This window comes from Nothobranchius furzeri, chromosome 11 (assembly GCF_043380555.1).
Source record: "Nothobranchius furzeri strain GRZ-AD chromosome 11, NfurGRZ-RIMD1, whole genome shotgun sequence".
NCBI lineage: Eukaryota > Metazoa > Chordata > Actinopteri > Cyprinodontiformes > Nothobranchiidae > Nothobranchius > Nothobranchius furzeri.
This window is the reverse complement of record NC_091751.1, coordinates 36,518,030-36,544,899: the sequence shown is the minus strand read 5'-3', so window position 1 is coordinate 36,544,899 and position 26,870 is coordinate 36,518,030. Positions and strand designations below refer to the sequence as shown.

Genomic DNA, 26,870 nt, shown 5'->3' with positions numbered 1-26,870 from the left:
AGTGGGAGAGCTGTAAACTCACATCACTCCCCTTGTTGCCCTGTGACTGGAAATTACATCCAAAAGCAGCACAATGCGGCATTTTACTTCATTATTAATACGGTGAGCACGTAAACAAACACTAGCGTCAATAGCTATTCTTATAAGAGCAACCAATATATGTCATCACCCCCAGAGTACATTGCGTGCGGAAAACATGGCGTCCTACGTATGTCAAAAAATATACTAAATATTATAGATTTATAAATAAATTGCTATATTTTGTGTGTTTCTAACAACATATTTTGGTACAACAGAAATTTTGTGGCTTATTAGGACATGCACGTCCTCATAGCTGGAGTTCCTTTTAAAGGAGAAAACTTAAAAAAAAAAAATAAAAAAAAAAACAATCTTGATGTGTTCTGACCCAACACGCTGCACAAGCACCGACTCTAAACCCGTGGAGCTTAGAGTCAACCTGATTTGTCTAGATGAGGCCAGAACCAAAACGTCCTCCTCCGTCTGCCTCTTTCCACACCTTTGTTTTCCTGCTGTGCATCTTGGAACATAATTTACGACCCACTGATGCTCCAAAACAAAGGCTGGTGAAAAATGCAACAGTGGTCCAGTTTATTTTTAGTGGGTGGACTGCTGCTGTCAGAAGACATCTCAGACGTAGGAGCTGTTAAATCAGAGCATTGGAGCCAGCAACCCCAAAGCTTTTCTGAGGAACCTCAGAACAAAAACATTTACTTCAATCGCTCAGATTGCTGAAACAAATCATAGAAATGTTACAACTGCTGAAAAAAGGACTGTTTATATTTTGTCTGCATTTCACACAAGCTGCATCTGAGACGAGGAGGTGGAGAATCTGCCTTCTGCTACGGTGACGGCCAAGAGGAGCAGCTCCATCAACAAAATCAGAGAGGGGGGAATCCGTATCAGCTGCTGTGACTTAAAGATCAGTCATTTTTAAATCTAGGAAGATTTTTTCACAATAAATTATAAAAACCACTAAGAGACTTTATATCAAACTCACAAATTATCATAAAGAAACAAAAAAGACCAAAAATGAACATTTTAGGAGCTACAGTTAGGCTGGGAATGCACTTGCTGCCCTGTACGTGGTACTGGAGGATTCCACTAGGGGGCACTATAAAGAATGGAGACAGGATATCCGCGGGGTCCTAAAAGGTCTTAAATCAATTTAGTAAAGTCTTAAATTTGGTTCGTATTGATGTGATTTTAAAATATGTTTGTCTCATTCAATTCTATTCAAAAACACTTTTTATTAATCCCAGAGGGAAATTGATTGCTGTAATAGCTCAGAATAATAATAATAATATTTAATATAATAATAATCATACTTGCAAACTTGATGCTTTTCAGCGAAAATTGCCATTTATGAAACCAAATGTGTTCACATTAATCAAAGAATTTTTGTTTTAGGGAAGGTGAGTCTTTTGTCGGGTTTCAGTCGCTCTTTATAAGAATCAGTTTCAGAAAAATGAGGAGTGTTCATCGTCTTCACAAACCATCTTTGTTAGTGGGTCACAAGTTGCCATTTGACCAATGACAGTCACGGAGACAGCTAGGGAAAAACACGCTGCGGTAGCCGGTTCTCCAAATCATCTAAATCTCCTCCAGATAGTCAGATTTCTGTCCAGAACTTTAGCAGGTTTGTCACCTTTCAGTTTCAGCCTTGAGTGTTTCCTGAGGCTTGTGTTCTTGTGTGTGTGTGTGTGGGGGGGGGGGGGGGGGGGGGGGGGGGTTGAGTTCAAGTGTTGGTCAAAAACAGCTTTCCCAGTAATTAGACAGGTCCATCCTAACCTAAAGATTCTGACAGACAAGGTGCTGCAGTTGTTGTTTCAGGTTCATACAGGCTAAACCCTTTAGGCATGTCTCCTCCTTTGGCCATTATTTCAGCTTTAGCTTCAAGAAAGTTCTGGTTGTAAACAACAAAGCGCGCATGTGCCGCCAGCAACTTCAGCAGATGATACGGTGGCTGGTAAGGGTCACTGCGCCTACACCGCAGCCATGGTAAACCCACCGAGATAATATAGCTTTTTTTTAAAACAAGACGGTTATTATTATTGTCAACTTTTTTACTGAGGTTTACCACTACACCGGTTACCGTGACAACCCTACAAGGAACCTTGCCTTGATGTCTTGGTCCCGCCCCGGTTGCCTACAAGATATGTCATCGGGAGCCACCAAGACGTTTTCCAATGTTCATGTTCTACCGAGGCGTCTGTTCTCCGTTTGTTAGCCGTTATAACATTATCTCCCGTGTCACGTGACGTTACGTGACTGCCGTGGAAGTCGCGGTCACATGATGCAAGTCTGTTCCATTTAAAAGTTTTCTTCGACCAAGGAAGGACAGTGTCCTTGTAAGCAAGGCGCCTGGCCTCACAAGACATCGCCTCGCAAGGCAAGGCGCCTTGACATTGAGAAACACCCCCTGTCAGGTGACATATCAGGAGCTGTAGTGCGTTGCATGATGGGATAGCTAAGAGTATAAACAAAGGAAGAACCGGTTGCTTTCTGATGTGTGCTTATAGACCTGCAGAAAATTGTACACTCCTGTTGTGTGAAGGGCTGCCATGCTATCTTCACAAGAAGGCAAAAAAGGTAAATGTAGAAAGGATTTGCATTAACCGTATATTTTCCGTTTTTGACTGTTTATTTTGATGGACAAATCAAGGCTGTTGGTCATTCTGACAGACAGGAATTACAACAAAGCGTACAGGTAGGCCTACGTTACGCACAAAGAACATCGCGGAGGTAACAATAGGGATGGGTACCGAATTCTGTACTTTTTAAGGTACCAACCGAATTCCACAGTACCGACCGATCACCGATTCACTTCATTTGAAAACGGTGCCTCGTTTCGGTATCCGTCCTTCACAACGGGAACTTGCCTAGACAGCTGCGCATGCGCAAGAGCATCATGTCATCGGTCGCTGCGAGCGAGTTGTAAACAGACCAGCATGGTGAAAGAACGCACGCTAAAGCTTGGGTCCACTTCACTAAATGTGATGGGTAACTGGGTGATGATGAAACCAGCGACAACGATCTAAGTGAGACATCCTCATCTTAATCTGTTCCGGTAGGTAAATAAAATGTTTAAGATAACGTTAGCTTGATTTGTTAGCTTCCGTTTCACTAATGGTGTGTTCGCTTTCTCCTCGGAACTCCGAAATTCCGACTAGAAGAACATGAACGCGCTCTAAAGTTTGGCTTCACTTTACTAAATGCGACGGGTGATTGGGTGAAGATGAAACCAGTGACAACGATTTAAGTGTGAGGCATCATCGTTTTAATCTGCTCCAGCAGTTATATAAACCGTTTACGATAACGTTAGCTTGATATGTTAGCTTCCTATGCCACCATTGTTATCATCTAATGGTGCGTTCGCTTTCTCCTGGGAAATTCTAACTTCCCAGTAGGAAAAATCAATTGAAAAAGGACGGCAAAAGGAATGAAGATACACAGTAAATTTAGTAAGATATTTGCTTCAGTTTAATTATCAACTTATAAAACTACAAGGACGATGTTAAAATACAAACAGTTGTATGTGATTTATCGTGATATTTATCAAATATGGTTATATATTGAGAAAAATATATATTTAATTATAAAAGAGAATTCAATAAATTAAACACTCAAAAGTATCAAAAATTGGTACCGTTAAGTACCGGTATCGATTCGTAGGTACCGGGAATTAGTACCGGATCGATTCAAATGTCAAAGGTACCCATCCCTAGGTAACAATATCAATCAAGAAAAGATTCCCATCAGAACATCTGAGCATCAACTCAGACACGGACACCATGCTCAGTGCAGCTCGTTCTCAGCTGGTCAGCTTGTTTAGATAAAATATTAATGAAAACTAAATTGTGAATTTTAATTTATTATTATTTGACAAACGAAAAAGACGGGAGGAGACGATCATGACCATTTTTTCAACTGTCGGTCTTAATGAAAAAATAAATAAATAAATAAGCATTTCTAGTGCAACCTCGGCATGTAGGTATTGTTTCTGTACCTGCTTGTAACTTATATTGATACCAACTTGTTTATTTAAGGCTCATCCAGAAATGAAAACCTGGCACGATGACTGTCTTAGTGGAGTAATGTTTCTGGACAGCTACATTTTACTTTTACTTGATTATAAATACGTTGTTGTAGTACTAAGCTTACTCACGTGATATATTTTCAGCAGTAATTACCTGTCTGAGCTCCGTTAGTTTCCTCTGAGGTCGTAGGGATCTACAGTGTCGACTGTAGACAATATCTGAAAATACTGATCTCTAACCTCCTTCAGAAGTTTATCCCTGTAAGGGATGCGCTCATCTTTGCTCTTTTTTATCGATTCTCTTGGCTCTTCTTCTGCTTCAACTTCAGCCGCAGCTTCCCCTAGCAACGTGAGTCATACACCTAAAATGGTGCTAAGGGGGTGTGGTTGACATGCAGGCCACGTGCCTGACCAGGACTGATAGCAGCAGCTGGTAAATTTTGAGTTCACGAAAGAAAAAAAAGCAGACAAAAAAAGACAGCAGCCGTGTCGTAATCACTACGTAGGAAGTCTTTTTGGTGGTTTTTTTTTTCAGTTTTTAGCGATTACAAATACAAACAAAACTACCTGGTGGGGTAAAGAAAAAACATACCTATCTCCTCACATATTGCATTGATAAATTAAAGAAAATGAAGAAGATTGCAGAAATTAGTAGGCAAGTACAGATATACATGTATAACATTTCATTACCTCGTCATATCTAATTCATTCATAATATTCATAAAAGGTGTCAGAGTAAGAGCAATGTTCAAGTAGACTGCAATATTTATCTGGAACACAATATGACAAAAGTTCATCATCCCAGGGATTCCTTCTGGGGGAATAGCATTTTTCCAATCTTTTAGAATACATTTCTTAGCTGCAGTTGCTGATAGGAACACAAAATATTTATTATTTGAATTAGTCCTTAATAAAGTTACATCTCCAGAATCCATACTCTAGGGTCAGCAGCCAGCTGTTGACCACAAACTTGTGAGGTTACAGCAATAAGTCCTAAAATGACTTTAGTCTGGCAAAGCTCCATAACATATGTAGTGCCAACTACACTACTACATCTTTGACTCTTGTCAGAATTATTGCATCCCAATATTGTGTAAGAATTCTATACCGGAGACAGAGTGATTATGGTGCAGAAGACTCGCTCGTTTTATTCCTGCCCCTACTGGTGACTTGCATATTGCAACTTGAGAAGGTTATATTAATTTCAGAGGAAGCACACAAACAACGCAAATGCAAGTTACACAAGGCAGGCAGCCATGATAAACACACGGACATGTGATTAAAAGTAAGTAGGCTATATTCAGGCCATTATCATCAAAACTAAAAACAAAAATAAAACAATCAGTAGCTTTTGATTGTGTAAATGACCTGACGTTTCTGATGCTTTAAAACCCCAAAATGAAATATTTAACATTTAAAAATTAAAAACCTACAAGCCAAGTCAACAGAACTGATGGTTTTGTGACAGCATAAGAAAAGTTTATAAGGACATCTATTACGTGCTTTTTGCTCAGAATCATAATAAAAAATATTTGGGTTCATTTAAATAGTTTTAGTTAAGAATAAAACTCAGTAGGATCAACATTATCTTAAATAAAATTTTAAAACAATGACAAACTGAATTTTTGTCAGTTAAATTTTATGATTAAAATGCAAACATTTTATTGAATAAAATTTTTTTTATCTTTCAGTAATTTAATACGACATATAAACATATAAACATATGTCTAAGAAAACATATGTCTAAGAAAAAAACTAAGATTTTAAAGAGAAATTAGAATGTATCTTGGCTTGTCTGCACAATGCCCTGAAAATGATGCAACGGTCATTAAAATCCAAAGATGTTTGGAGCCGAACTAACTAAGCCACCAATGTCTGAAGAGCCAAACACCTCCTCCAGTTAAAATAATTAGTTGTTGTGTCCCTCTAAAGCGTAGGCTCAACTCAACAGTGTTGCAGGGTAGACAGATTCAGCCCAAAGACTGCAGCTCAATACCCACCACTGGTGTTGTGGCCAAAAAAGTAATCCCTTCTTGGAAAAGCACCATTGTTGCCGGAAGCACATCTCAGGACACTTGTTAATAACTTTAAAAAAATGAAAGAAGACAAAAATGGCCTTAAATGAAAAAATATAAAAATGGCCTTCAGGCTTTTACCATAAAAAAGGACACGTTTTTCAAAACAATTGAGCCACTATATTTGATGGTGTTTTATGACAATTTCGGCTGCCAGAAATTCACCTCAGTTTCCGACCAGGAAGGAATTAGGGCTACATAATAACACTTTACAAAAATGTGAAGCTTAACTGATTTGTGGGTACAGGAATGTGTACAATATATGTGCACGAGTAAAGCTACAAGCATATGACATTTTGGAATTAACTCAACTTGTCAAAATCCACTTCAGTTGTTTATTAACAGGTTGATTTCTGCAGAAATGTTCTAGCTTCCCGTGGTGCAGCAGGTCACAGCAAACCAGGCGCCCACCTCCAATTGGTTGAGAGGCAGGGAACATCAATCCATCACAGAGCCACAAAGACAGCAAAACAACCATTCACATGCACACAGTCACACTTGGTGACTACTTACACCAACCTAACACACATTTTTCAGTCGGAGAAAGAAAACCCACATGTTTGGAGATAACAAAAAGATCACAACAGGGTGAGGAACCTGATGTGATTTTGTTTTGTTTTTTTTGTTTGTTGTTTTCACTTAATAAATGTGATTTTATATAGAAATAAATCGTATTCCAATGTTTAAGATCATTAAACATTGGAATACGTGACTTGATGCAATTTGCTGGGTTCCTTATAGAGGAAACATTATTTCTGATTGGCTTAATGAACTGTGAATTGGAATGTTTATTATGTGAAGTGCCTTGAGACGACTCTTGTCGTGATTTGGCGCTATATAAATAAACTTGAATTGAATTGAATTAATTTGGTTTGTGTTTAGTATTAACTAGCTTCAAGCTGACTCAGAACTCACATTTCAATCATGACTGTAAAATGAATATCTTTTTGTTTTAATGGTATTCGCTGAGATTGATATTAAAGTTCCTAGATGTGTGGGTAACGGACAAAAGCTGGACAATCCTAATATTTACCTAATTTAGGCCCAACTCTATTATAGAAAATACTTCAAATACTTTAAACCAGCTTCTGTGGAGGTAGGGCTGGGTCATACACTGGCTCGAAATTGGCTGCATGTTTAGATGACGTGAAGGGCTGGCTGGCATCCAACTTCTTAAAGTTAAACGAAAAGAAGTCTGAGTTGATTGTTCTTGATCCCCGCAACCACCATGGCTCTCACCCTGTTTGTGACCTTTTAACCCTCAACCCCAAACAGTGTGTGACAAGTCTCGGGGTCAAGCTGGATGCTGGACTCACAATGGCCCCACAGATAAACTCTGTAGTGAGGTCTTGCTTTTATCAGCTTCGCCGCCTTACTCGCCTCAGACGAATCCTGAAACGGAGGCATTTGGAGTCAGTCATCCATGCCTTCATTACCTCTCGCTTGGACTACGCAAACGCCCTCCTCGTTGGTGTTCTGGTATCCGCCCTGAATCGGCTGCAGGTCGTCCAGAACGCTGCTGCCAGGTTCTAGACGAGTACACACCGACGTAGCCATATTACCCCTGTCCTGGTACATCTTCACTGGCTCCCTGTCATTTTCAGAGTGCAGTTTAAGTTACTGACCTTTGTATTTAAAGCTCTCAATGACCTGGACGTCCCTATCTCTCTGACCTGCTCCCTCCATATGTGCCCACGCGCACGTTGAGGTCGGCTGACTTTTTGCTGCTGTGCACGCCGCAGATGCGATTCTAATCGCAAGGTGAACGAGCATTTGTCCATGCTGCTCCAAAGCTATGGAACTCATTGCCCATTGGAGTTCGGCAGGCTCCATCTCTGGCGGTTTTTAAATCTCGTTTAAAGACCCACTTTTACGCTTTGGCTTTTAGACAGTGACTCATTTTAGTGTTTTATTGTATCATTGTTTTAATGTGTTCTTAGTATTCATCATGTTTTATCTGCTTTTGATTGGGATTTTTATCCTCTGTTTTAGTTCTTTCGAATGGTTGTGTTTTGTTTTAGCCTGTGCAGCACTTTGGGCAGCTCCCATGCTGCGTTTTAAATGTGCTATGTAAATAAACTATGCTATGCTATGCTATACCCTGGCAGGCTAGCTTCCCAATAAAAGCACGACGCCAGCAGCATACAGCTTATTTAGAGGCCTGATAAACAAAAACAACATAAAATAAACTATAAATAAATCGTGTTCTTATAGTAGTGAAAACTACAAGTCAGCTTGTCGCGTTTTACAAACACGTATGACAGAAAAACTGTCTTGAAATCAGCTCCCCTGGGCAGAAGGAGATACTTTTCACGGCGGGGATGCGTTTTCCGACACAACACCTGCGGCGTGATTCCGCGGAATCCCCAACCCCCAGCCGTTTCAAATCACGTTAATATTTCGTCTCTGGGACTTGGCAGCAGTGTGACCCAGTGTAGACATGTAAGCTAACACATTCTCCCACTTCACTGATATTAAAACTTGCTTCTTACTCACCTGTCAACTCTCACTTCAAGGCGATGAAACGGTGACGGATGCGGCTGTTGGTGCTGCTGGACTCAGGCCTTCGCTTGGCTTCCGGGCTTAGTAACGCGGGGTTATCAACAAGCACGCTAGCTACGAAGAAGCCCCTTAAACTTCACAAAAAGAAGCATTCAGATATGACGGATAGCAGTCAGCGCCAGCTGCGGTGCAGAACGACGCCCTCGGAGCTGAGACCGAAAGAAGGCTGCAAGCTAAGGGTTAGCTCGGTGGCTAGCCTATCAACTTTGTGCACTCGGTCTCGATAAATCTGGCGCCTGAGAGCTCAGGGAAGATTAATTTCTCACGGCCAACAGCAAGTTCTCCGGGAAGGGGGAGTGGAAAACCGACCGAAAGGTCCCAAATCCAAGAACCGAACGTCTGGAAGCTTCCGATCGATCCAAACACTCGTTGCTGCTAAAGAAGAGGCAGAAGGGATTTTGGAATGGAGAAGTCGGCGTTTCCTTTCCCTTTCGTGTGCAGCACAAAGATCGTCTATAACTTAAGACGAGCAACTCAGGAGGAGGGATTCAGGGTCATTTCCAATTTTTTGTCCATTGTGAACGCTCGTTTTTGGAAATCCAAAACTAGTTGGTAGTTTAAATGTTAATGATGATTGACATTATGGAAGTGCACAGATCAGATCTGGAAAAATGCGAAAAGATGTTAAGTACTGCAGATAAATGAAGACGTCATCATCTCAAACGTTTCAGCATAAAAGCTACCGTACCAAAGGCTTTTTCTGTTGGAAAATTCTATATAAATTAGCACCTATTCACACAGCACGTTTTACTATGAAATCAGAGGTAAAGCAGGGTTCAGTGGCCTAAAATAGAGCTGAAAGTTGTGTTTTTTTCAATCCACCCTCTTTCCGTTATTCCTCAACTGTGTGACTAGTTTTCAGATAATAATCTAGTTTGTACTATCCTTTGGGTCAAAACTGTAATATTTAGTAGTTTCCACAGACTAAACTGAAGACATTTTAACAGTGGGAGGTTGAGAAGGGCTGCAGGTAACACAATTTTAAGATCATTAATATCCTGTTATCTGTTATGAGCAGCTACAACACATAATAATCTTTCCCGTGACATCGTGGCTTTCGACTTGGACAAATTCCACACATATCCCAACCTGAACCTGATGTCCAGACAAACTGGAGTGGGCACAACCTCCCACATCTGCACACTTTAATCTGATTTGACCACATATAATGTCTTTCTTCTCTTGTTTTAGTGGAGCTGGTGCAGATCCCCAGGTGATCCCTGCGTTACTAGTCCATCAGAAGGCCACAACTGGTCTGTGGGAGGAAACTAATATGTAAGAGAGGGTGATTTATTATCTACACAGAAATGTCACAGCTGGGAGTTAAACCTGCAACCTTCTAGCTGTGAGTCAGCAGGAAAGTAATGCACATTAAAAATCTAAATCTTCAATAACACTTTATCCATCCATCCATCCATCCATTTTCTGAAACCGCTTTGTCCATGTGGGGTCTTGGGGGGTGGGGGGTGGGGGGGGGGGGGCTGGTGCCTATCTCCAGCGGTCGACGGGCAATCAGGCGGGGTACACCCTGGACAGAGAGCCAGTCTATCGCAGGGCAACACAGAGACACACAGGACAAACAATCATGCACACACACACTCACACCTAAGGACAATTTATACAGACCAATTAACCTAACAGTCATGCTTTTTGGACTGTGGGAGGAAGCTGGAGTACCCGGAGAGAACCCACGCATGCACAGGGAGAACATGCAAACTCCATGCAGAAAGATCCCAGGCCGGGAAGCAAACCCAGGACCTTCTTGCTGCAAGGCAACAGCTCTAACCACTGCGCCACTGCGCAGCCCTCAGTAACACTTTATCTACCTTTAATTTTCTCTACGCACCAATCTTAGAGCTGCGGAATGGAAATGGCGCAAAACAAAAGATCCTGGTGATCTATTGAAATTTCAGGAATTACTGTCCTCATTCTCTATCAGCATCACTGTTGCAAAGAAAGCTTTCTACACTGACAAAATTCTCAGCTCTACTGACTCTCAGAAACTATTTTCAACATTCAAAACTCTGCTCACCCCTCCATTTCCACCTCCTACCAACAATCTATCAGCTGACACCTTTGCCTCATTCTTCACTGACAAAGTGGCAGCTATAAGCAAACAGTTTACTCAACTGGACACTTCTGAACATTCACTACCACAAACTCCTTCTAGCCCAACCATCTCAGGCACTACTGCGTCATTTTCCTCTTTTCCCCTCTCACTGAGAACTGTGTCCAAGCTTCTCATGTGCAGCCGCCCTACTACATGCCCACTTGACCACATTCCGACTAAAGCTGCTCCAAGCTACTGCTCCTACAGTAGCCGCAGCAGTCACACATGTGATCAACGCTTCACTGACATCCGATACATTTCCCACCTCTCTCAAGCATGCTCAGGTTAAACCGCTGCTAAAAAAAAAAAAACATCTCTTCCTCCAAATCATGTGGAGAACTACAGACCTATCTCTCTCCTCCCTTTTCTGTCCAAAATAATTGAAAGGGTGGCTTTCAAGCAGATCACAGAATACCTCTAACAAAACTGTCTGCTTGACCCTTACCCATCTGGATTCAAAAAGGGCCACTCCACTGAAACTGCTCTGTTAGCAGTGACTGAATCCTTAAAAGAAGCTAGTGCAACAGGCAAATCCTCAGTGCTTATCCTGCTCGACTTATCGGCTGCATTTGACACTGTCAACCATGGCTTCCTTTTGTCCACACTCTCTAGCATGGGCATCACAGAGAAAGCACACGCCTGGTTAGAATCGTACCTCACAGGATGATCATTCAGTGTATCTTGGCTTGGACAATCCTCCACCGTGCACCATCTTGCCACAGGAGTCCCCCAGGGCTCTGTACTAGGACCTCTTCTCTTTGCCATATACACCACCTCACTGGGTGAGATCATTAGATCACATGGCTTCTACCACTGCTACGCAGACGACACCCAGGTCTATCTGTCATTTCCACCGGATGACCACACTGTCTCTGCACAAATATCAAACTGTCTCTCTGACATATCAAAACGGATGAAATCCCACCATCTCCAACTCAACCTCTCTAAAACTGATCTACTTGTCATCCCAGCAAAACCATCCATACAGCACAATATCTCAATCCAAAATGACTTCCTATCTCTGGCTCCTTCAAAGGCAGTTCGAAATCTGGACGTTGTGATTGATGAACACCTGAGCTTTAAAGATCAAGTTGCCTCTGTGGCTCGTTCATGCCGCTTTGTGCTGTATAACATACGAAAGATCAGACCATACCTAACACAACATGCCACCCAGCTCCTGGTGCAATCTACTGTCATCTCCCGCCTCGATTACTGCAATGCCCTTCTAACTGGTCTTCCAGGCTGTACTGTGAGATCTCTTCAAATGGTCCAGAACGCAGCGGTGCGTCTGATCTTCAATCAGCCAAAAAGAGCACACGTCACCCCTCTGTTCATTGAGCTCCACTGGCTACCGCTAGCAGCACGCATCAAATTCAAATTGCTAACACTAGCATACAAAGGCTGAGATGGTACGGCTCCCATCTACCTGAATCCTCTTGCAAAGGCTTACGTCTCGGCCCGGCCGCTCCGGTCATCACAGGATCGTCGGCTAGCAGTGCCTACACCACGCCCAGGACAATCCAGACTCTTCTCATGCATCGTTCCACAAATGTGGAATGACCTTTCAAGCACTACCAGAACTGCGGCTTCCTTTTCAATTTTCAAGAAACTCCTGAAGACCCTGCTCTTCAGAGAGCATCTTCTTAACTAGCACCCTCCCTGCACCCATCCCCCTCTCTACTGTCCACTCCTTGTTCCCTCCTCTCCATGACTGATGTCAATGTTGTTGTTGTTATTGTTGTTGTTAGCCTCAAGGGCAATATGCCGATCATCACTTGTAAGTCGCTTTGGACAAAAGCGTCTGCTAAATACATAAACATAAACATAATTTTCTGGGTAGGTTGCAAGTTGATATGATTGTTATGAAATATTAATTGTCTGATGCTTTACACCTAAAAGAATTAATGTGGTGCAGGAAAACCTTCATATGAGATTCATCCGTAAATGGTTGACTCCACAATGGTGGTGATGAGCTTCATTGTAGCCACAGCTTCCCTGAGGTGCAATGACCAACCACCACCAGCAGGGAGTGTCTTGCTCAAGAACGCTGCAACAGACGGAGCGGGACTCAAACTGGCAACCCTCCGGTTACAGGGCAGGAACCTAAGTCCTCTGCCAATGTGCATGAGGACTTTCAGATATAAATAGATGTAAATCCAGCTTTCTTACTTTCAAACCCTGAAGTCATTGACAAACATAAATTTACAGACAAGAACTCTCCTTATGAAGAAAGTGAAATAAACTTCACTTCTGTCAGTGTGCCCCTGGGCAGCTGTGGCTACACTGTAGCTCATGAACACCACATGACTGTGTGTGGGTGAGTGACTGGCTACGCTGCAAAGTGTCTTGAGGGGTTTTAGAACCTTGGAAGGGTTTATATTTAATACAGGTCATTTACCATTTATAATTAAGTAATGTTCCTAAAGACTTGTTTATAAACCAACCAATATGCATCTTTGATCCCTGGTTGATTTTTACAAATTATTTTATTACAGGTTTGTATTATTTTGCAAATTATTTTCTTTTCAATTACTTGTTCATAGTAGTGACTCATTTATTACAGAGTGCAGATGTCATAATTCCTTCATTATTTTCTATTTTATTTATTAGTTTTATAAAATGTATTATTAATTATTTGTACACCCAAATAATTCAGCAACATTGTGCTTTTGTCCAAATCATATTTCTTCTACCTCTCTTCTCACCCCCATTTAAAATACAAAACACAAAGAAGAAAGAGGACAGAGTAAACAAAGACAATTATCATAGTACAATTTATTTCTGAGTGGACACAAAACTCAATAATTCATTGCAGTCAGTAGTTTCTGATCAATGTGCCTGCCTCTGAATACTTAGATTGTTTAAGTCTGTTTTGATTGCTTGTAGATATTGTACATGAGAACAGTCATTTGTCTTTATGTCTAACTGATTTATCTTTTTTTATTCTTGTTTGTTTGATCTTATCTGCTTTTCTTTTGTGTAAAGCAAATTGTCTGTCTGTTGCTGCTGCCTCTTGGTTAGATCGTCGTTGCAAATGAGAATGAGTTAAATCATCTGGTTAAATAAAAAATAAATAAAATATACCACATCCCAGTTTTGTTGAACTTCTTCGTGGTAAACCCCCAGCTGTTGGAGTGAGACCTCCTTAAAATTTGGGATGTCTTTGGTGCAGCTGTCAGGGGGCTCGACCCTCCGCCCCTTCGTCTTCGTTCTTGCAGTGTGCTCCCCTGATTGGTCCAAACTGCACGCGAACCTCACTCGTGATCAAGGAGTGTAGGCGTGGCCTTGAAACACCACTGCACTCCGATTGGTTGTTTGGTGATTAGCGCGGGTCACAACAAATATGTTGCGCCCCCATAGACATGTTTTCATCGATGGTTTTCATGTAAATTGTACCTCCGTCCCCTTCCATGTAAAAATAAAAATGTACACATTGTGAACGCAATGAAGTAAAAGTGAAGGTGTCCACATAAAGATTAGAATAAAACACTTAAAAATATTGAAATACCTAGGAGAAGGTTGAGTTTCTACATTTTAAATTAACCAGAATTTATTTGTATGCAACAAAGTTCAGCTGAGAATTTTTCCAGTTAAGTTACTAAGTGCACTAAGGTTGGTTGAATGTTTAAATAGACTTTTAATAGACGTGTTATATTCTAAAAGTATATTGGCATAGGCTTTCAAAAATATTTTACTTGAGCACAGCTAATTTTAGCTGACTTTAGTATGAGTGTTTTGTCTTAAATAGTACCAGGAAGTATAAAATCAAATAAAAAATCATATGATGCCATTAGAAGTTGCGTATCAGCTGTTTATTTTAGAGTTCAGCCCTTTTTTAATGTTTGGGGGATGTTTACATGTTTCTAATTGCTGTGTGCACTTATGGCCGCTAGAGGGCGCCGAGCAGAAAAGTTTCCAGTTTCTGCTGGTGGTCTCAGACTGACTCGTTTCCGGTTCCTCTCCGTGCCGTCGGTGGCCCTAAACGTGTCCTGACAAAATGGCACTTTATAACTTTAAAAAGATTATGGTGGTTCCTACCGCCAAGGTGAGTTTTATTCCACGATTTCCGCTTTTTCAACTCGGCTTTGACCATGCTCTCGCGGTTAGAAACGACCGTTGGTTGATAGAAATGAAAACAGTTAAATGGAACGAAAACACGTGGGACAGCAACAGATCATTGGATGAAAATCTGCGAGAACAGTAGATTTTTACCTTAAAACGAATAGGACACGATTTATTAAACTAAACGAGGTTTTCCTGCGTGTTTACGTAATGTCTGGGATGATTACACCACTGTTTGAAAAGTAACGAGCTCCTCAATTTTTTGTTTTAGCTAGTAGCTACCAGTAGTCGTAAATAAAATCTAACTCTGCTTTTTAATCAGATGTTTGTAATTTTAAGCGTTTCAGTTGCTTAAAATGTGTTCTAAAAGCCCAATCCAAAGTAAAGAAGATCATATAATAAAACGTTTCAGTTTGAAGTGTTTTTGAAAAATGACTTGATAAACATTGTTTTCTGTCAGCCAGAGGCTTGGCTGAACCTTGCAGGATAACAGAATGTCTTAGAGAAAAACTGTCTTTGTGGTCTCAGGTTATTAACCAGTGCACTCTTCATGTCTGCAGGAATTCATCGACATCACTTTATCCAAAACACAAAGGAAGACGCCCACGGTGGTCCACAAACATTACCAGATCCACCGCATCCGACACTTCTACATGCGGAAAGTAAAGTTTACCCAGCAGAACTATCACGACCGGCTCACGCAAATCCTCACAGACTTCCCAAAACTCGACGTAGGTCACCGCCCTTTACTCATCTGGAGGCTGATTGTCTGATTTCTGGGATTTGTTTGTGAATTTGGTCTGTGTGTCTCTCCAGGACATCCATCCTTTTTATGCTGATCTGATGAACGTGTTGTATGACAAGGATCACTACAAGCTGGCCTTAGGACAGATTAACATCGCCAGAAACTTGATTGATAAGTAAGTTTGGACTTCAGAGAATGTGAACATGCATCATGCAGTTTACAACACCCTGTTTGGGTTATTGACATATAAGCAATCCTGAGGTTTCGACATGAATCAAACACAAAATTAATCAGACAGTTTAAGTTTAACCTCTGTCCCTGTGGGGTTGGTGAGGTGTTCAGGTTTTTTCTGCTTTGCTAAAGATTTTTAAATTCTGTAAGAACACATAAACCTACAGAGAAGACCATTTAGGCAGTAGAGTTCTGCTGTTAAACAACCAGTGATTCTAACAACAGAACCCAAAATTTCTACAAACAAGTGATTTTTGTTTTTTATAACCTTCCAGCGTGGCGAAAGACTACGTGCGCTTGATGAAATATGGAGATTCTTTGTATCGGTGTAAGCAGCTGAAGAGAGCTGCTTTGGGCCGAATGTGCACCATCCTGAAACGACAGAAATCCAGTCTGGAGTATCTGGAGCAAGGTGATGAGTTGTTAGTGGGAAAACTTTGTGATTAAACATCAGTTTCTGCTGCAGATTCCTGTGGTTTAAATCTGACTTCCTGCTCCTACAGTTCGTCAGCACCTGTCCCGTCTGCCGAGCATCGACCCGAACACCAGGACCCTGCTTCTGTGTGGTTACCCCAATGTGGGCAAATCCAGTTTCATCAACAAGGTCAGCTACAGAGATCATTTTTTCATAATTAATGTTGACTGAGACCAGCTTTCCAAGCATGGTACTAACTAATGTATTAAATCAGCCTGGTTTCCCTTCTTCATTAAAGAAAATGTGAAATGTTCACCTCACTAGGTCACCAGGGCAGACGTTGATGTCCAGCCGTATGCTTTCACCACAAAGTCTCTGTTTGTGGGTCACATGGACTACAGGTACCTCCGCTGGCAGGTGAGATTCTGCTGCTATTTTACTGCATTCATGAACTCTGGTGAACCTGAAATATTTGAAGAAGGTTTATTGTTTTCTGTTTTCTGTTCAGAGTAACTTAAAGAGCAAGTCAGCCTCAAATCAACTTTTTTTTTTTTGCTGATAAATACCGTTAATCCTCTAATACAGGCCTGGGCCTGTATTTGACCCAAGCTCACCAAGCTCCAGGCCTTTATTGGAAGGAGGACCAGAATTAGAGACAGGCCTCAATTTCTATTTGAGCAAAATGAACTAATGGTTCGCTGGAGTTTTTGACAATTAAAATTGCGCCCACGTTTTCAAAGTTAAACACATTTCTTTTAACAACGGTAGTTTCTGCTTCAGCCCCCTCCCCCTGCGCAGCGGCTGCAAACTCACTGATGAGCCTGCAGCCTCTCGGAGTTCCTGCTGCTCTAAACATTAAAATAATTATTTCATTTTCTGTTCCTCACTTCTGATTACCGTCAATGGTGTCTGTTTGTTGCAACCACCAGGTACAAAAACTAACTTGTTTTTATTTGACTATTTTTCTGTCCTGCCTGTTTATTATCTTCCTGCATCTCCTCTCAATCCTAAAGAAAAACTGCTACCTGGCTTCATATATATTCATCTTATGAGTTACCTTTGAACTGCAGTTCTAAAAGATTTACCGACCGCAAAAACAGCGGAGTGCGCGCTGCTTGCCGGCCACATCAGTTAGGTGAGTCACCGGAGGACAAAACAGGTGATGCACCCCGATCCACAGCAGCGAAACGCATCAGGCACAAATAAAATAATTTAAAAAACAAAAAACATAAAAGGAAATGAGCCAACATGAACGATCGCGTGTTAAATTAGTTTTTGAGGTGGCAACACCTGATTTGATAATGTAACTGTGGCCGTGCTCAGGACGCAGATGTCTGGAGCGTGTCAACAATCAGAGCTTTGCATGCGCAAGCTGGTTAAGGTTAGGATGGGGTGAGGGGAAGGTTAAATTGCAAGAGGGTAAATGTCACAATTTGGTTAAATGTCCGTTTTACGGCGGGGGTCAGTGCCGACGCTCTGGCACAGCGCGTCGCCTCCCAACACGCAGGAGCTTGTCACCTGCTGACAGCAGGCTGCTGTCTTTTCCGAGGACTGTATCTTGCCGGTCATTATCACGTGACAGCGACTAGTCGATGACGGGCATAAAAAGTCACTATAGAGCGGTGAAGTCGACTAGTGACTAGTTCATACAACCCCTGCTACTGCTCCCCAGAGTGTTCTGCAGCATAATCAGCACGTTCTCTTTGAACTTAATATCAAATTTTCGCCTCCTCTTCATCTCCGCACGGTTAAAGTTACCCTCGCGGTCTATCACTGGCAAATCAAAAGTGAGACGGATGACACAACTGCCCCCCCCCCCCCCCCCCCCCCCGTGGTACTTGCTTGTTACCACATTCCACCCGGCCACAATAAAAAAACGGCCATTATTCACCGACTCTGACACTGGCCAGAATATGATACCCAGCAGTTAATTATATACAGGCCAATATTAGAGGATTTGGTATATAAATGAGTGTCTAATCGTGCTGTAGACATGTGTAGTTAATAATTTGGCACTTTAGTGCATCTTAGTTACAATTTTAATTTTCTGCCTAAAACTGTCATTATTGCACCATCTTCAGGTAAAAACTCTGCACTGCATGTGAATTTAAGTCTGCCATCGCTATTGGCTAAGCGGTTACACTATGATGTTAGCTGGTACATTATGATGTCACAATGTCATCTTGAGCCTTTGTTTGTGTATTTGCTAGCGGCTACGCCTTCTCGGTCTGCCAGGCAACAGCATTTGTTGCATTTTTCAAACAGAAAGTGGGAGTGGAGTAATACTCTGGCAGGGGGTGACTTGCTCTTTAAGTGTTCAAACTTTACCTTCAAGTTCCGCTTATAAAACAGCTGAAACCGATCAGGAAGTTGTTTCTGGTGTCCGCTCTGATGCTCTGCTGACACGTGTGTAGGTGGTGGACACCCCCGGTATCCTGGACCATCCCCTGGAGGAGAGGAACACCATCGAGATGCAGGCCATCACGGCTCTAGCTCACCTTCGTTCAGCCATCCTTTACGTCACTGACGTGTCTGAGCAGTGCGGACACACCCTGCAGGAGCAGCTGGAGCTTTTCAACAACATCCGGCCTCTGTTCACCAACAAGGTCAGACTCCAGAGCTGTTACAGACTAGATGGAAATGCACATTTAGTTGTTGCAATTTAGCTACAAAACAACTTAATCAGTTTAAAACTCATCTTATTTGCTTCGTTCTCTCTCTCCTTTTTAAGACTTTCAGACTTATAGGAAGAGACTAGTTCCAGATGTTTGCAGATGAGGTGCCACAGCTTCATGTTGTGAGAAAAAATATTACAAACATTTAGGGAAAATTCAGCTTGCAGTTTGTCACCAGCTGTCGCGGCCGAACGTAAACCTGTCAGAAAACTTTAAACAAAAGAAACAAGCAGTAGCTCAGGGGCAGCAGTAGCTCAGGTGGTAGAGCGGGTTGCCTCATGATCGGAGGGTCATGGGTTCGATTCCAGCTCCCGCCAGGGGTATCCTGCTGTTGTGTCCTTGGGCAAGACACTTCACCCAACTTGCCTGTGTTAGTGGTGGTCAGAGGGGCCGACGGCGCCAAATGGCAGCCTCGCTTCTGTCAGACCTCCCCAGGGCGGCTGTGGCTACAAGTAGCTTACCATCACTAGCAGTGTGTGAATATGAGAGTGTGTGAAAGCGTCTTTGGGTGTCTAGAAAAGTGCTATATAAGTTCAATGTATTATTATTATTAAGAGTTTAGACCTTTAGGACGTATGGGACAGTGTGTGGTGCTGTCCAGGCCGCCACAACTTGTGTCGGAGGTAAGGGCGTGTCCAAGTCCTCTGCTGTGTTTTATGTTTGATTAAAATAACTCGTAAGTGTGGGAGGAGTCTCTCGCTGGAAAGGGTCTCTAGTCTTTCCTCTAATTCCAGCCTCACCTGCACTGGTCACACGCCCTATCTGACAGAAACGCAGCAATCTGTTGCCTCAAAAACCATAAAAATATTTGCTCCGTTCATTCAGCTGACTCCAATCTTGCTGGTTTTTCTGCAGCCTCTCATCATTGTTGCAAACAAATGTGACGTGAAGAAGATCAGTGAGCTGTCGGAGGAGAATCAGGTGTGATGAAGACCTTTGTGCCACCAAAGCTCGTCTGGTTGATGATCCGAACTCAACCGTTTTCTTTTATTGAATGTTTTTCTTCAGCTAAACCTTTAGCGTTGTTTCTCTGACCCTCGCTGCTTCCTTTTCTCCGTCTGTTGCTAGAAAATCTTTGCGGACTTCACGGCGGAGGGAATCCCCGTCATTGAGACGAGCACGCTGACGGAAGAAGGAGTCATGCAGGTTAAAACTGAGGTGAGATCAGATGATCTTCAGGCTCATTTCCTCCCGGCTGAAGGTGTGAGGCATCATATCAAATGCTCGTATGCTTCTCAGGCATGTGACCAGCTTCTGGCTCACCGGGTCAACACCAAGATTAAAGGCAAGAAGGTCCACGATGTTCTGAACAGGCTGCACCTGGCCATGCCTGCCAAGAGGGATGAGAAGGTACTTCAGAACGTTCAAACTGACTTTTTAAGCTTTGTAGATTCTTAATTTTACACTTTTAGATTTTCATCTGCTGTTTGTTTCCCAGGAGAGGCCCCCGTTCATCCCCGAAGGAGCTCTGAATCGTAGGAAAGCGATGGAGGTGGACGCTCCCAAACGCAAACTGGTACGTAGACGTTCCTTCATGTGCCTGATCTAAAGTCTTCAGTTTTATTATTTTAGTGCTTATGGTCTGTCATAGTTGACTATTAGTCTGATGTATTTAGGATTAAATATAGGAGGTCTGACACCTCGGTAGTGCTGCTTTCTGAAGGTGTTTTCGTACTCAGCCGTGTGTTTAAACATTTTCAGGAGAGAGACCTGGAGATGGAGCTCGGCGATGATTATGTTCTGGATCTGCAGAGTAAGAACAGTTTTTATTCTAATGACAAAACATCTGCTGCTGTGATTTAGTGGAAAATAAATGTTTGTTTTCTCCTTTGTTAAGAATATTGGGACCTGATGAATGAGGATGAGAAGCAAGACACCATTCCTGAAGTGTGGGAGGGTCACAACATCGCTGATTACATCGATCCTGATATTATGAGGGTGAGTTTGCTCCAGAAAACCAAAACCAGTGGCTGTATTTGTTCTCAATGATCTCAGCTGTTGTTGTGTTGTCCTGAGAGTGCTTTTATCTCCAGGGTTAACAGCTCCAAATCGTTTCTTTTCCGTCACAGAAACTGGAGGCTCTAGAGAAGGAGGAGGAGCTTAAGGAGCGAGCCGGCGAGTACGAGTCGGACGAGGAGAGCGAGGATGAAGAGATGCAGGAGATCCGAACTCTGGCCAAGCAGATCAAAGAGAAGAAGCAGCTCATGGTCCTGGAGTCGAAAGAAAAGGATGTACATGGACCTCGCATGCCCAGAACCGCAACCAAGGTGAGAGGACGTTTTATTTAGTTTTATGTTTAAAAATCAAATAATTAGTCAATAAAAAATACATTTAGAGTTTTTATATCATTTACTAGCATCAGAAAGTGATGGACATACATGAATACAGCTGAAAATGTAACAGTTTTTGGGATACAAATTTTTTTATGTTGTATTTCCCTGAAACTTGTCCATCCATCTATTTTCATCCGCTTATCCGGAGTCGGGTCGCAGGGGCAGTAGCCTAAGGCGAGAGGCCTAGACTTCCCTCTCCCCAGCCACTTGGGCCAGCTCCTCTGGGGGAATCCCAAGGCATTCCCTGGCCAGGTGAGAGACATAGTCCCTTCACCATGTCCTGGGTCTACCTTTAGGGCTCCTCCCGGTTGGACGTGCCCGGAAAACCTCACCAGGGAGGCATCCTGACCAGATGCCCGAGCCACCTCAACTGGCTCCGCTTGATGTGGAGGAGCAGCGGTTCTACTCCGAGCCCCTCCCGGATGACCGAGCTTCTCACGCTATCTCTAAAGGAGAGCCCAGCCACTCTTTGGAGAAAACTCATTTCGGCCGCTTGTATCCGCGGTCTCGTTCTTTTGGTCACTACCCAAAGCTCATGACCATAGGTGAGGGTAGGAACGTAGATCGACCGATAAATCGAGAGCTTCACCTTCTGACTCAGCTCTCTCTTCACCACGACAGACCGGTACAACACCCGCATCACTGCAGATGCAGCACCAATCCGCCTATCGATCTTATGCTCCAGTTTTCCCTCACTCGTGAAGAAGACCCTGAGATACTTAAACTCCTCCACTTGGGGCAGGACCTCATCCCTGACCCAGAGAAGGCATTCTACCCTTTTCTGATTCAAGACCATGGTCTCAGATTTAGAGGAGCTGATTCTCATCCCAGCTGCTTCACACTCGGCTGCGAACCGCTCCAGCGAAAGCTGACGATCACGTTCTGATGAAGCCAACAGGACCACATCATCTGCAAAAAGCAGAGACCTGATCCTCAGGCCACCAAAACAGATGCCCTCCACACCTTGGCTGCACCTAGAAATCCTGTCCATAAAGGTTTTGAACAGAATCGGTGACAAAGGGCAGCCTTGGCAGAGTCCAACTCTCACTGGGAACGAGCCCAACTTACTGCTGGCAATGAGGTCCAAGCTCTGACGCCGGTCATACAGGGACCTACAGCCCGTATCAGAGGGCCTGGTACCCCATACTCCCGGAGTACCCCACAGGGCCCCCCGAGGGACGCAGTCAAACGCCTTCTCCAAATCCACAAACCACATGTAGACTGGTTGGGCAAATTCCCACGCACCCTCCAGGACCCCCCTAAGGGTATACAGCAGGTCCAGTGTTCCACGGCCAGGACGAAAACCATATTGCTCCTCCTGAATCTGAGGTTCAACAATCTGACGGACCCTCCTCTCCAGAACCCCTGAATAGACCTTACCAGGAAGGCTCAGGAGTGTGATACCCCTGTAGTTGGAACACACCCTGCGGTCCCCTTTTTAAATAAGGGAACCACCACCCCGGTCTGCCAGTCCAGTGGGACTGCCCCTGATGTCCACGCAATATTGCAGAGCCGCATCAGCCAACACAGCCCCACAACATCCAGAGCCTTAAGGAACTCCGGGCGGATCTCATCCACCCCCGGAGCCTTGCCACAGAGGAGCTTTTTAACCACCTCAGTGACCTCAGCACCAGAGATTTGAGAGGGCCACTCAAAGTCCCCAGACTCTGCTTCCTCACTGGAAGACGTGTCGGTGGGATTGAGGAGGTCTTCGAAGTATTCTGCCCACCGATCCACAACGTCCTGAGTAGAAGTCAGCAGCACACCGTCCACACTATAGATAGTGTTGGTAGCGCACTGGGTGGGTAGTCTGAACTTTAGTTTGGTGCATAAGCACAGACCACAGTCAGAACCCGTCCCCCCACACGTAGGAGGAGGGAGGCTACCCTCATTCACTGCGGTAAACCCCAACGTACAGGCACCAAGATGGGGGGCAACTAGTATGCCCACCCCTGCTCGGCGCCTCTCAGTGGGAGCAACTCCAGAGTGGTAGAAAGTTCAGCCCCTCTCAAGGAAACTGGTTCCAGAGCCAGAGTCATGCATTGAGGTGAGTCCGACTATATCTTTTCGGAACCTCTCAACCTCACACACCAACTCAGGCTCCTTCCCCACCAGAGAGGTGACATTCCATGTGCCAAGAGCCAGCTTCTGTAGCCGAGGATCAGACTGCCAAGGTCCACACCCTCGACTACCACCCGTCACACACTGCACCTGACCCCTTTGGCCCCTCTCACGAGGGGTGAGCCCATGGGAAGGGGGACCCACGTTTCCTCTTCAGGCTGTGCCCGGCCGGGCTCCATGGGTGAAAGCCCGGCCACCAGGCGCTCGCCAACGTGCCCCACCTCCAGGCCTGGCTCCAGAGGGGGGCCCCAGTGACCCACGTCCGGGCGAGGGAACACGGTTTCCATTTATATTATTCATCATAAGAGGTCTTCCTCACCTAGGACCTGTTTGCCATGGGTGACCCTACCAGAGGCAGAAAGCCTCAGACAACTTGGCTCCTTGGTGTTTGCCACCTGAAACTTGTTTGAAAGAAAAACCTCGCATCATGCTTTTCATCTTTGTCTCTAGTTTGGTGTTGTTTCCTGATTGAAATGAATTTTATTAGTTTAACTCTGAACAAGTTTGTCTTTCTTTTCTTTTTTCCTCCCAGGTGGAGAAGAAGCAGCTGGAGAAGGAGATGAGTAACCTCGGTCTGGACATGAGTGACAAGAGCAACGTAAGTATTGATAGTTTTTTTTGTGAGGTTTGTTGATTTTGGTTGGCTAAGTTTTTATGCTTGTACTGGGTTCCCATGGGGTCTTACAACATCCTAAAAGCAATGAATTTAAGAATTTAACAAGTCTTTAAATATGATATCTGGGTCTTAAATTTGTGCTGTCTGTAAATTCTCCGTACTGCATTTGTCCTCTAAAGTTTCATTTGTCAACCACAATTATTTTTGTTAAACAACATAGCGTGGCGGAACCAATAATCGAGAACGCAGCGCTGCTTCGGGTCTAAATAGTCCAAACACGTGACATATTCAGCTCCCGCGCTACAGCAGTGATACGAACTGTGAACATAACACAGACCACACAGACCTCCAGCTGAGGAGAAACGTGGAAAATCTCAGCAGACCATGAGAAAGGTTGACTGACACCTAGGGCTGGGTGCCAGACCTCTGGACCTCTTTGGGACTGAGTGAAAACGTTCGGTAGGTGACCCAGTGTGCCACCGCGGGTCACACGACTGACATTTCAGTGACACTGGACAAACAGATGAACTCCATATGTCTGTGGTAAACCCAAAAGCAGACACCTTTGATAACATGACCAACAGGTGGTCACATAGCTTGTTGTGAACGCTGGGCAGAGCCGTGTCTGTAACGTAGCTTCGAGAAGGTAAGTCGCACCTTGGCTCCAAGTGCTCCAGGTGAAATCCTACGTTGGAAACCACAGACAGCAGCTGGTCATCTGGTGCAATAAATTCAGCTATCTTGGCTGTGATCTTTTTGGCCTTTTAGCTATCCTTAGGAAGTTTTTGTTTTTCAGCATCGCTTCAGGTGTTGGCTGGCATCTTTTTATCTGAGTTGCCGCGGTGAACTCTGAATATTGAGCTGGATGTTTGATATTAAAGAGCAAGTCACCCCCAAACCAACTTTTTTTTGCTGATAAACTATATAAATGTTTTTCTAATTGTGTTGTAGACTCATGTAATCAATAATTTGGCACTTTAGTGCATCTTTGTTAAATTGAAATTTTCAGCCTAAAACTGTCAGTGTTGTGTACTCTTCAGGTAAAAAACTCTGCACTACATTTGAATAAAATCTGCCATCGCTATTGGCTAAGAGGTACAATATAATGTTAGCTGGTACCATATGATGTCACATGTGTTTGTTAGCGGCTCCGCCCTCTTGGTCTGCCAGGCAACAGCATTTGTTGCATTTTTCTAACATGAAGTGGGAGTGGAGTAAGTTTCTTGTAGGGGGTGACTTGCTCTTTAAGATGGCGAAAAAAAAAATAAAGACGTATTGCTTACATTATACCACAGTACATATAAGATGATCACTTTTACGGATTTCTGGAAAATCATACATCGTTTCTGAAAGGGGGAAACTCCGGAAAATTCTTTAATGGAGGCTATTTTTATACATATATTTACATTTTGTGCCTTTACTGTTTTCACAGTAGCTTTGCTCTGTTTTTGCTTAGAAAATAAAGCATAATAAAAATAAATATAATAAAATAATATAAACCACAAGAACAAAACCTTGAGGTAGGTTGTTTTCCTCTCATAAAATAAAAACATAGATTTCAACAAAAGTATCATTAAGGTACCACCATCTAAAACCAGGTGTCATTAAAGTAATAGTATCAAGGAATGTCTACTTGTACCCAGCCCTACCGACGCTGTTATATTTTAAACGTGTTTTACGTTACCATAGCTACCCTTTCTGTGAAAGCTCAAACCGCTCTGCTACTTATGTCTACCGAGTGTTTTGGCAAAATATAATAAAATAAATCAACAAAAGTTCAAGGATACTTTTTACCAGTAGGGCTGTGAAATAGCTATTAACTTTGTATTTAAGTGGTCTTGAAAATTTCTTGAATTTAACTTGATGAAACTTGTAGGAACCCTGTTGTAGTGAAAACGCTAAATATTAATGTTTTTATCCCATCTGATTTCAGAGCCACTACGCTCAGCAGGGCCAGCGTTCTCGCAGCATCACCAGGAAACGGAAACGCGAAGCTTCGGCTCCTCCCACGTCCAAAACCCGCAGTCAGAGCGCCTCCCGTCCTCCTCGAGACCAGTCTGGTCTGAGAGATGGAAAGGTCTGGGATTGTTTTTATTTACGCAGCAGGCAATGTTTCTATAGCAGAGGTTAACACAAGATATAAAAAAAGCCTAATTTTGTTTGTCATTTTTCAGTGTTAGGATGATAACAGATGAGGCTTGTGTTTATTTAGCAGCAAAAAGACATTTCAGTTTTACTCCCATTTGTTTCCCATCCTAATTCTTTAATTCTGTTCCCCAGATGGTGAAGAAGACAAAGAAAATGATGAAGAACTCCCAGAGAGACATGAACCGGCAGGCCAGGAGAGGAGAATCTGACCGACACGTGTTTGACCTGAAACCCAAACACCTTCTGGCTGGAAAGAGGAAGTCAGGCACCAAAGATCGCAGATAAAACAGCTCTTTTTCTGGACTGGAGCAAACAATTCATAATAACCATGCTACTCATTTTCCTTGTTAAGGAATGCTAAAGCAAAGACTCAAAAACCTGTTAGTTATTGGGTAATTTCTTCAGTGAAGTTACTGTCGTATTTAGATTCTGATTTCAGAAAACTGTCTTCAGCCTCATCCTTCCTTTTTCTCTCAGTAGTAAAATGACTTATGCTGGACAGCATCTTTCATTTGGTTCAGGAGATCTTGAGCCTACTTTGGATAAAGTGATGTTGATGTTTTCTTGTAAAATGATAAACAAGGAAGCAGATTAAATACACACATGATCTAAATGGTTATCATAGTTTTTAATCATCTTTAAAAAGAAACTAGCTAACAGAAAAAAGTAGTCAAAACCAACTAATTAATGTGCTTTATGAGGCCTTTAAATAAATGTATT

The 26,870-nt window shown here is 43.0% G+C and overlaps 2 protein-coding genes across 5 annotated transcripts in view; one reads left to right on the top strand and one right to left on the bottom strand.

Annotated features, from left to right (window-relative positions):
• larp4b (La ribonucleoprotein 4B) overlaps positions 1-8,851 on the bottom strand; it is a 57,036-nt gene extending 48,185 nt beyond the window's left edge. For 2 of the 4 annotated variants that reach the window (XM_015956012.3, XM_015956013.3), the window contains exon 1: positions 8,629-8,851. The gene's annotated coding sequence lies outside the window, so the exon portion shown is untranslated. Of the gene's footprint in view, positions 1-4,211; positions 4,338-8,628 lie in introns of those variants that run through there. The other 2 variants (XM_015956014.3, XM_070541534.1) reach the window with 2 other exon arrangements.
• A 5,852-nt stretch (positions 8,852-14,703) lies between these two features.
• gtpbp4 (GTP binding protein 4) lies at positions 14,704-26,763 on the top strand. Its single transcript, XM_015956005.3, has 17 exons — positions 14,704-14,849; positions 15,427-15,597; positions 15,683-15,786; positions 16,118-16,254; positions 16,346-16,446; positions 16,582-16,674; positions 18,672-18,863; positions 19,788-19,853; positions 20,001-20,090; positions 20,172-20,282; positions 20,371-20,448; positions 20,634-20,685; positions 20,770-20,870; positions 21,002-21,199; positions 23,919-23,984; positions 25,936-26,079; positions 26,283-26,763. The coding sequence occupies exons 1-17, from the start codon at positions 14,802-14,804 to the stop codon at positions 26,433-26,435; spliced, it is 1,905 nt and encodes a 634-aa protein (XP_015811491.1). The 5' UTR covers positions 14,704-14,801; the 3' UTR covers positions 26,436-26,763.
• The last annotated feature ends 107 nt before the right edge of the window (positions 26,764-26,870 follow it).